Source organism: Mastigoproctus giganteus, chromosome 2 (assembly GCF_048544385.1).
Source record: "Mastigoproctus giganteus isolate SK-2022 chromosome 2, ASM4854438v1, whole genome shotgun sequence".
Lineage (NCBI taxonomy): Eukaryota > Metazoa > Arthropoda > Arachnida > Uropygi > Thelyphonidae > Mastigoproctus > Mastigoproctus giganteus.
Window position 1 is genome coordinate 74212154 of NC_143576.1, and position 11315 is coordinate 74223468.

Genomic DNA, 11315 nt, shown 5'->3' on the forward strand with positions numbered 1-11315 from the left:
GGAAGTGAACAGTCCTTTATTCACATACTTGCAAAAGAAATTCCAAAGACTTAGTACAGAGAAGAGTGAAGCAGGAGTTCATTGGTCCACAAATAAAGCAACTTGTCAAAGATGAACAATTTGAATGTATTCACAGTGATAACAAGAAATCAGTGTGGAATACCTTCCAACTGGTTTTCTAGGAAATGTTAATAACCAGCAACTACAGACACCTTGTGGAAGATCTCGTTACTTCTTACAAAAAACTAGGATGCAAGATGTCATCAAAGATGCATTTCTTGCACTCACAACTGGATTTCTTCCCGCCAAACTATGGTGTCATTAGTGATGAACATGGTGAGTGCTTCCATCAAGACATCGCAGCAATGGAACAAAGATACAAAAGCAAATGGAGTGCTGCCATATTAGCCGATTATTGTTGGATGGTGAAATGGGAGATGCTCCTGAAGATGAATACATACGAAAGGCAAAAAGGTCCCATGTTTGATACAGGTATGTTCGTAGCTACACCTTACCGCCATATAAATAAAAAATACCTTTTATAAATATAAAAAAACTGCTTTTTTTGAAAACAAGAGCCAATCTGTCATTTTAAGCACTATTTCCATGTTTAGCACCCCGAAATCTATAAAGTAAACTTACTTTCATGCCCATAACAAGATATGATCCAAAATTTGTTGCTCAGTGTAATTTAAAAGATGTGAAAGTACATAAAAGCAATAAAATAAAAGTAATGATAAACTACTCATGAGCTTTCCAAATGCAAAGATCTTTTATATTATTACACAAAAATTTATACTGCAACACAAAAATATTCCACAGGAGTACATGACAAGTACTGCAGTTGCAACATGACTCTCACCATGATCCCTATAAAGTACCACAGAAGTGTCTAGGCGACTAGTAACAAGCATAGTAGCTGAAAACTCTAGATTCAAAAGCCATCCTCATATGCCATCGTCAATTGCAGTTCATCAACCTCTCTGTTGTTTTAATAGGAAGCTTTCGAGCCACCTCCAGTCATAAAATGTATGTGCACTATCAATAATTATAATATCATCATGATGTACAGGGTGAAGCAAGGAAATAGGTGGTTTTAAAAACTCAGTAGATAAATAAAGAATCTATTTATCAAATTAAAAATTTGCTATCCTAACATACATAGCATGCCATTTATTTTTTGAAGATGATATCTTCAAAGTGACCATCTCTGCGCAAGCATTCTTCTAATCTTCCATACATATTTCTCATATGAAAATGTGACATCCCACAAAAAAAAAAAAAAAAAAAGGTCACATGCTGACAGGTCTAGGGTACTTGGAGGCCAAGAATTGTCACCATTCATAAGATGATGTGGTTATGAAAAAGAAGTCATCTGGAGTCCAGTGGCACTTTGGGAATATGAGATGTTGCCCCATCTTGTCAAAACAAACTAGCCTTATTAAACTGAAGAAATCTAGTAGCTAGTTCATCAGTCAATGAGTTTTTAAGTTGCAATCATTCATGTTAACCTAGCAAACCACTATTATCATCTTCAAAAAATAAAGACCAATAATGCTGTGAAATGAAACTGCACACCACCCTGTTACCCAACCTTCTCTGCTGAATTCTTCTGTGGCTGCTGGTGGAATTAGTGGGGAATTTCTTCTTACCACAATAAGTTTTATTTATTCACAAAACTGTTTAGATGAAAGTGAGCTTCATCATATATCCATAGATTGTCAAAGTATTCATAATCTATTTCAGTTAGCATTTCTTGCAGTTCCTGTATCTGTAAGGATGGAAATTTTAAGTCCTGGTGCAATATTCGTCAAACACTCCTACTGGATAAATTCACCAAAAGTGCATGCCCACATGCAGAATGCTTTGAACTTCATATGAATGAGCAGTCTTGACAGATGCAATATTTTTCTGAGGTAGAGATGCTTAATCTATCTGAAGACTTCTTTTTGAGGGCAGACCAGTTTCTTCAAAATTATATACCATTTTAATGGCATGAGCACAGAGTCAGGATCCTGACACTTAATCTTAAAATTCAATGTAAAATAAACATTAAGTGGCCTCGTAACTGTTGTTTAGAATTCTGTCTATGCTGGATTCTTTTGGAACCGGAGCCTTAACTTGTGAGACCACAATGTAACACTTACTACCAGGAAGGTGTACATAGTGGGCATTAAATGACATTAACATACTGGCAATCTGGTATGTTATACCTGAATAATAAAAAAAAAAGCACATATGTCATAGAAAAAAGTCATGAATATGAGAATTGCTGATATTTCTCTTTCCTCTTATAGCAAACTGGTCTAAAAATGTTTGAGAAAAGTTACAGTCTCAAAGATAAAACATTATCCTATTAATTTATAAAAACCTACTTCCTCGGACACTGCAATGTGACCACTCCCCTGTCCTGTATTTCTTTAAAAATTTGGTTACCAAAAGACAGCGGTGCTAGACAAAGTTACTGCATTATATATGCCTAAAACAGTTAATGATGATCTAACACTCAAAGTAACGTTCATACTCATTACTTCTTTTACACAATTTCACTGCAAAACTAATTGGAATAGACATTTGGAAATAGACTTTTGAAATAGAAATAGAATTTGAAATAGACTTTTCCATTTAGAATTGGAAAAGTAAAGCCACCATGTCAAATGATACTAATATTTTGTTTTCCTCTATCCATATGCTGTATAATTCTTGCAAAACACCATGCATCACAGTAGGAACCAAGTTACCCACGAGATGGGAAACAAGTAAAGGATATAATCAGCCTCAATGGCACACCCAGCTTATGTGTTTTTGGCAATTCATAAAAATGGACATCAGGAGAACCATATGTATCTTCGTCAATCTTCTCATCATCCAACCACTCATGAAGCAACTTATTCATGCACCTTTCCACACCTTGAAGGAGATTCCTCTTCACCAGAATACAGCTTTACAATCCTCTAGGGCAGGAGTGACCTACTTAATTTGTGATGTGATCTACTTTTTCCTTCAAAATGTGCCGTGATCTACCATCTCAAAAATTACATTGCACAAGGTGCACAAATGGAGGAATGACTATATTTAAAATTCATCGTGATCAATCAAAATTAAATCTGCGATCAACTCGTTGGCCACCCCTGCTCTAGGGTTAATGCTTTATCATGTTATCCTGTTTATTCATAACTATAAACTGTCACTGAATTTAATCATTCACAGACATCAAAATGGGTCATGCTGGCCATGCATGATTAAATACAATAACAGTTCTGCAATGAACATCCTCCAATGTATCTTCAGTTATCTTTCTCAAAGCATTTTCCACTCCATGACTAAGTAATTAGGAGACATCAGGTAAAATCAGTACACGAGACTAAAACTAGTTAGCCTCATGTATCTCATGCCATTTTTCACTAGTGAGTTGCTTGCTATCCAATTTATACACAAATTTTAACTTAGCTTCTTGACTCTCATGTCTGTCATTATCTGTTGTTGCTGTTGTTTGGTTTTTAGGAGCATTAGCAATTAAGGCCATATTGCTCCAGGGATATGCGGTGGTCATTCCCTGACCTTTCCGCATCCTCTGTATTTGGTGCTCACAGGCTCAAACCCTGGAACGCGCTGCTGCACCTGGCTACGGAGGCACCCTGTCATTATCTGCCTCCTGCTTAAGCTGTTAACACACACACACACACACACACTCAAACCAAATGAAAGAGTAGGCACCCTAGTAGAAACCACAGACAACAGCTCTCAATTGGCATAAGTGATTTCGATCCAAATGCTATCGATCCTGGCTCCATAAATCCTAGTGGCTCTATCCAATAGAACATCTTTTCACCTCAAAACATGTGGAATTCCACTATTACTCTTAAAGTGCAGGCAAACATTAAATGCTCTCTATATCTAGCTTCACAAATGCAACTGCACACCACAATTTTACCCAACCAGAGCTCTAATCTGCCTGCAACACCTCATGGTCATAATAAAATATTATCTAAAAGGTCTCTTGTATCAGAAACAATCATAAAGGCACTTTCTTGCAAATTCAGTGCCACTGTGATAGTCACACAGTATAAAATTAAAATGAACTTTAATTTAATGGCATCCTTAACCAGGCTATAAAGCATGGTTTAAAAATTTAGAGCTCTTCAAAACAGATAAGTTTTTCAAAAAACTTGCCATTTTTAACTTAATTAACATATTGAATTGTGTTCAATAATAGTCCTAGTCACATTTGTTAGCTTATTTTTGATATAGTTAAGGATTTAGTAAGTTACAACTTAATATTCACAGAGTCTTTGTTTTCAGAGTGATTTCGGCATGAATATGATATCATGTAATTAGTAACTTGTAGTGCAGTGAATAGCAGTAAAGATATGTCTTGTAATGTAATGTTTTAATTGTAGAAAATAAATAAATAACTTGAAGTTCTAATCATACATCTTGGCATTTTTTTTTGTCTTTAGCTAAGATATTTCTAAATAAAGTAATAGCATTATTTAGAAAACTAACAGCATGGCATGTAACAAAATTTGGTACTTTACCTCATTTTCCTAGTTTGGAAGTTTACGAAGTAATTTTAATTTTTAATTAAACGTAACCTAAAATCATGCTAAACAAGAGCAGCAAAGCAAAAATATCAAAAATCAGGAACAATTCGGCTTGGAAGAGAACCATTGATGGCAGTAACCCTTCAGCTACATTCATTTTAGCATATTGTGGCCTTTTTGTACAATTATCCATAGTGTGTAATGATACGGCCATGGGGGATATCTTTGTGGACTTTCATCGTGGAGAGTATGAGGATCCTAGGCACCACAGTGTTCTGATGGGCTTATATGAGAGCTACAGAAACAGGTATTTCCCTTGAAGAAATTAGAGTGATCTTTCAAGCACTCAGCAATGGTAGAGACTACATTCAGACAACATGAGAAATGGGATTCTCCATGGTACAGCAGGTGCTGGTCCCACAAAAGGTAGCTGTTATGGCGACTCTCTTTACAGAAATACAGGAAATATCCTTTATAATTCTTTTATATCCTTCATAAGTCACACATGCCCAGGATATGTCTGCCTGTGGTAAAAGTTAATGATGTTGTACCATCATCTTTTAAGGGTACCAAAAGATGACCAGCATGTAGTAGTAGTAGTAGGATGTGATGCAAGAAAGCAAGTGTACGAGTTTATGCAGTATCAGCCAAAAAAAAAAATAATAATAATAAAAAAAAATAGAATAACATCATTCCCTCCAAATGCCTGTCCAGTTCCTCCTTAAATTTATTTAACCTATCAATTTCCAAAACGACAGATGGAAGTTTGCTCCAGCAATTAACCACCAACTGGTTAAAGGCAAATTTCCGCACATCCATTCTACATCTGTCTTTTCTTAATTTGAATTTATGACTCCTTAGGTTCATAATCTGAACAAGTGGAAGGATCCCATCAGAATTCAGCGTACTCAACCTTATTCAGCGATATTCAGCATGATATTCAGCGTACTCAAAGCCTTATATATCTCAATCAGAGCACCACGCAGGTGCCTAGTCTCCAGCCACTGCAATTTGCAGAACTTAAGCCTCTCTATTGGTAAGAGGATCCCCTAACCAATCTTGTTGCCCTTCTCTGTACACGCTCAAACAAATCTACATCCTTCCTAAAATGAGGCCTCCAGACCTCTACGCAGTACCCAAGGCGTGGCCTGACCATTCCCTTATACAGAGGGACAATGACCTCCTTTTCCCTGCTAGCAAAATTCCTATATATCATTGACAAAACCCCATGACCTGCCCTAGCAGCCTGTCTGCATTGCTCAGAAAACTTCATATCTGACTGCACAATTACTCCCAGGTCTTTTACATTTTCTACCACCTTAAGTGTAGTACCACACAGTTGGTACGTTTCTCTGAGGTTACTTCTACCCATATGCAGTACTTTGCATTTGTCAAGGTTAAACTTCAGTTGCCACTTCTTAGCTTATCTGCCCAAATTATCCAGATCCTGTTGCAGTAGCACACTGCCATTACTGTCATTAACAACTCTGCCAACCTTTGTATCATCTGCAAACTTCGACACTAAGCCTGATATACCTTCATCGATATCATTGAAAAATATATAAAAAACAACAGAGGACCCAACACTGAACCCTGTGGGACTCCACTAATAACATTAGTCCACGAAGAGTAGCACCCATTAATTACCACTCTCTGTCTTCTTCCACTCAACCATCCTTTTATCCATTGTAGCAACTTACCCTTAATACCATTCTGCTCCAATTTGTAAAAAAGTCTTCCAAGCACAACAGTGTCAAAAGCTTTCCTAAAATCCAAATATATGATATCAAAATTATTTTTTGCATCCAGTTCCTTTGTAACCACATCATAATATCCTATCAAATTTGTCAGACAAGACTTTCCCTTAACAAACCCATGCTGTGTCTGAATTATTGCTGCAGTCTTGTTTAGATGATCCTGCAATGCATCTTTAACCAGTGACTCCATTATTTTACCCATAACAGAAGTTCAACTAACTGGTCTGTAATTACTCATGTCACCCTTTGATCCCCCTTTGTGAACTGAGGACACATTTTGCACATCTCCGGTCCGTGGGGACCTCCCCTGAGTCCAAGGATGCTCTCATAATTATGGCTAAGGGTTTGCTTAGTTGCTTTGCCGCCTCCTTTAATATAACTGGATAGATCCCATCCACCTCAGGTGCCTTTCTTATGTTTAACTTCAACAATTTCTTCTCCACTTTGCTCTCAGTTATTACAAAATCATTAAGCACCCTGCAACAATTTGATAAACTTCTGCCATTTTCATGTGTGAATGTAGATGCAAAATACTCATTCAGTTTGTTTGCTAGCTGAGCAGGATCATCAACAGTCGAACCATCGATATCAAGTGGACCAATCAGATTAATCCCCTTCCTTTTTAGCATTTATATAAGTAAAGAAATCCTTGCTGTTTTTCTTAGCATCCTTTGCCAATGATTTCTCATAATCTGCCTTTGCTTGCCTAACCTCCTTTGTCACCTGATTACACACTAGCTTATATCTGCCATAGGCTTCTAAGTAGTTTGATAATTTATATGCATCCCATGCATTTTTCTTCTCTGTCACGAGTCTCATTAGTTCATTTGATAATCATTTAGGACTAAACCTTGAACAATATTCCTTAATAGGTATGAAACTTTTAGTAGCTTCCACGATTAATTCCTTGAATGCTTCCCACTTAGAATTTACTGTTGGTAACATCGTCAGTTGATCCCACTGTACAGAATTTACTGTTGGTAACATCGTCAGTTGATCCCACTGTACAGAATTTACTGTTGGTAACATCGTCAGTTGATCCCACTGTACAGAATTTACTGTTGGTAACATCGTCAGTTGATCCCACTGTACAGAATTTAAGAACTGTCTGAGACCACTGTACTCACCTTTATGTTTAGTCACCGGAGCTAAGTTCCAGTCAACCCTTCCCCATCTCTTCCATTATGCAGTATGATTGATGACTTTTGAGGTTATGATGAACATCGTGGCGAGATCCAATCTTCCTTACATTTTGAGGGTACGGCTCTAAAACAGTGTTCGAAGGCCGGCCGCTAGTTAGTACACCGGACTGAACCTATTGGTAGCTCTCTAGGAGGCTTCCAGATCAGCTAGTGTATAATATTGCTATCTCAACTCTGCCAGATGGTGACTCGAGGGAGTCTGAGTAGTGTGTATGTAGGGGGCATTGTCGAGGCCACGTTATGTCAAGGATCTGGGTATATTCTTACCACATGTACAACATATCCAAAAATTTCATTACTTCATACAGCATGTCCCACCCACTTTTTTTTACCATTGAATTCCCTATGAATTGTCAAACTAATAGAGTAAGCTTATCTGCAAAAAGATCTAAACCTCCCAAACACTTCCTAATTCATTTCACAAATATACGTGGTCTGAATTCTAATCACAATGATGCCCATTTCCACTTGCAGTCTGCCAAACCCCATGTACTTTTTCTGACAGAATCTCAGTTATCAGTTGATTCAACTACTGCTCATCTCAGTTGCCCAAATTATTTGCTGTACGATTCCTTTTGCCTCAAAGGTGGTACATGTGCATATATCCGTTCGGATATTCCCTGTCAGAGACTTGGTAATTTGGAATCTCCTCTATTCGATTTTCTCTGGCTTCAAATCTCTCTACCTCATTGTGTCAAATTTATCTGTTGCCTCTACCGTTCTCCCAACTCCACTAATCACTTGGAGCTCTTTGACTTCCTCTCTTTGCAACTTGACTTTCTCCAGTCCAACTATCCTAACAGTGAGGTAATTTTACTCGGTGATTTTAATGTTCACAACTCCAGCTGGCTTCCGTTTCCTAGTCACACTGACCCAGCTGGTCGAGATGCTGAGGCTTTTGCAATTATTAATGACCTTGCACAAATTGTTCATTTACCTACAAGAATACCGGACAATCCTAATCGTACAGCCAACACACTTGATCTTTTTCTCACAAACAACCCTTCTAAGTACATGGTCGAAGTGAGAGGTCCTTTAGCCACCTCAGATCACAACTTGGTGATTGTCTCTTCTCCAATGGAGTCTTTATCTCATGGCTATTCCCAACCTCGTATTGTTTGGCATTACAATAAGGTAAAATGGGATCACTTGAGAGATTTCTTTTCTTCTTTTCCTTGGTCGGATTACTGTTTCAAAAGTTCTGATGTCAATGTTTGCTCAGATCGTGTCAGTGAAATTATTCTTGCAGGAATGGAATCCTTTATCCCATCCCACACTCAACTTCAAAATCTCGTCCTTCATCTAAACCTTGGTTTTCCAAGAGAAGAGCGTTGCATTTGGAGGGAATGATGTTATTTTTTTTATTATTATTATTTTTTTTTTTTGGGTGATGCTGCATAAGCTCATACACTTGCTTTCTTGCAACATGTGCCACTACTACTACTACTACTACTATTCCCATGTCAAGTGAGATGGGGGGAGCAGTGAGTGGCACCTGACAATCACTTCATTCTTCCCATCTTTTCATCGACGTATGGAAGAGTATCCACAATCTGGATTTTACCAAATCTAGTAATGGGCAATTCCCATTTTATATTTTAATTCTTCATTCCCTTGCCTGGTCGTTCAATTATCTCCAACTCTAATTCATCAGTAATACTGTCATCATTGAACGATCGTCAATCGACTTAAAATAAATGAGCGGATGTAGTCCCATTTTCAAATTCAAAGAAATGACAGAAAAAATGACGGAAGGCCAAAAATATAACAAAATTCTATCATCCGAGAACAATTAAAGTCGATTGTTTTCGGCTGATTGCCGCGGACAACACCATAAGAACAGTTTGAGGGTTGTATCCAGATATTTCGAAGAAAAACAAAATAAGGCCTTTTTGGTTAATTAATTAATATGTCCCCTAGATATTCACTCTTTAAAATAACCAATTCAAACCATAAAATATCTGCACATCAACAGACCATTAATACAGTACAACTAGACAGAGAAAAAACTGCGGTTCGAAAATATAAATAAACTTACCTGAAAATCATACTGCAAAACTTCATTATCATCCAAAAGCCGAATCGTGCATCTATGCTCTGTATTCACATCCTTTTTGCTGCCAAATTTAAACATTGTTACACCTAAAGGAGGGAAGGGGAAACTGGAGGCGGCCTATTACTTGATATTAAAACAATTTTGCAATTAGATATCAAAGTAAAATAAAAATATACTTATAACCTAGATATTATTAAACTATTACCATACATTGCACACGATTAAATCGCTACTCAAACCTGTTAATGAAATATAAACGAAACGCTAACACCACACGGTGGCAGAACACCGTACTATATAATTAATACAGAATATATGCACATTCAAAGTTTATTATAGACATCACTTCTCATTCGTTTTTTTCACAGTAACAAATCTAAAAAAAATAGTACTCATACACAGTCACCGGAATAGAAACTTTTAAGGAAGGCAGGCAACACTTGTTAATACACTATCTTATTTTTAATAATAAAGTAAGTACCTATGACAACAACCATAAATTGAACGAACCGTATCATAGTAACGGTTCAATACCAGCCCTGCTTATATAATATATTAAGTATTATATTTCCTAACATATAGGTTAGTGCAAAAAGCATCATTTTAACGTAGCCATCTACCAAAGTAGTTAAATTAATTAATTAAATTGGCATCGTTTTGGCTATATCTAAATGCCTTCACAATGAGTTGCCATGGTATTGTACTACCTCGAATAAGAAACACTTGTCCAGTGGAGAAAACTACTGTTACTTATTCTCAGCGGCTATCCCCACCCAGATGGCACCGTTTGAAATATGGTAAGTGATAAAGATCTTTGTTATACTCATATTATCCCTATTAGACGTAGGAAAGCAAAAGAGATGTAGGAAGATGATAGTAGGAGAGGAAGAGGAAGTAATACCGTCGAAGGAAGAAAAGGGACAGTTATTCCTTCAACTCACACCACTCAAACACTCATAAATTCCTCGAATAGGCAACGCTTCCCCAGTAGAGAAGTTTGTTGTTACCTATTCTCAAAACTCTGTGACCATCGCTCCCCATACGGCACAGTTTCGGAGCTTAGCGGCTCTCGTCAGTGTGTGGGGAGGTACCCTAGTATTGCAATAGTGACAACCCGGTTAAGAAGTATAACTTCACAGTATTGGTAAGGGTATCTAATCCACGCGTTAGACAAGTTTTGTTATAGGAGATTTTGTTATATTTTTGTTGGAAATTTGTTTGTCTCTGTTTGTAATTTTTTTTCTTTTGTTAAAAATTTTGTTATATTTTTACTGGTGCAGCATAAGCCTGAGGCTTATGATACACCAGCGAAAAAAAATTCCCGAGTTACCCTGAGAGAGAGAGAGAGAGAGAGAGAGAGAGAGAGAGAGAGAGAGAGAGAGAGAGAGAGAGAGTACAAGGGAAACACAAAAATACAGAAGAATGATGATCTCCAACTCAGGACCCTGGGTGTGCCAAGCCCATAATAACCAGATGTGAGCCGTAATTTAACCTAAAACTAGAGAGCGAATATGACGTAACCCAGTGGTCAGGAGCGAGAGTGCGTAACATGCGTTGCTTCAGTGGATTGGGGTTCAACCCGTGACTACTAAATACGATAAATATTTGTATTGACGATTTATGGTAACCTCTAGAGACTTGGTTGTCATGCCGGAATATAAACAGAAAATTTATTTCTTTTTTTTATTTTAGTATCAAACAATCAGTAAAATTTACTAATATTATTGAATTTCATTGTCAATTAAAGTGTACTTTT

At 37.1% G+C, this 11315-nt stretch overlaps 1 protein-coding gene across 2 annotated transcripts in view; it reads right to left on the reverse strand.

Moving 5' to 3' along the window:
- Positions 1–9785, reverse strand: part of Frmd5 (FERM domain containing) — a 433883-nt gene extending 424098 nt beyond the window's left edge. For both annotated transcript variants that reach the window (XM_090368524.1, XM_090368523.1), the window contains exon 1: positions 9542–9785. In XM_090368524.1, coding sequence (XP_090224650.1) covers positions 9542–9637 — 96 coding nt within the window. In that variant the 5' untranslated portion in view covers positions 9638–9785. The remainder of the gene's footprint in view (positions 1–9541) is intronic.
- Positions 9786–11315: the final 1530 nt, after the last annotated feature.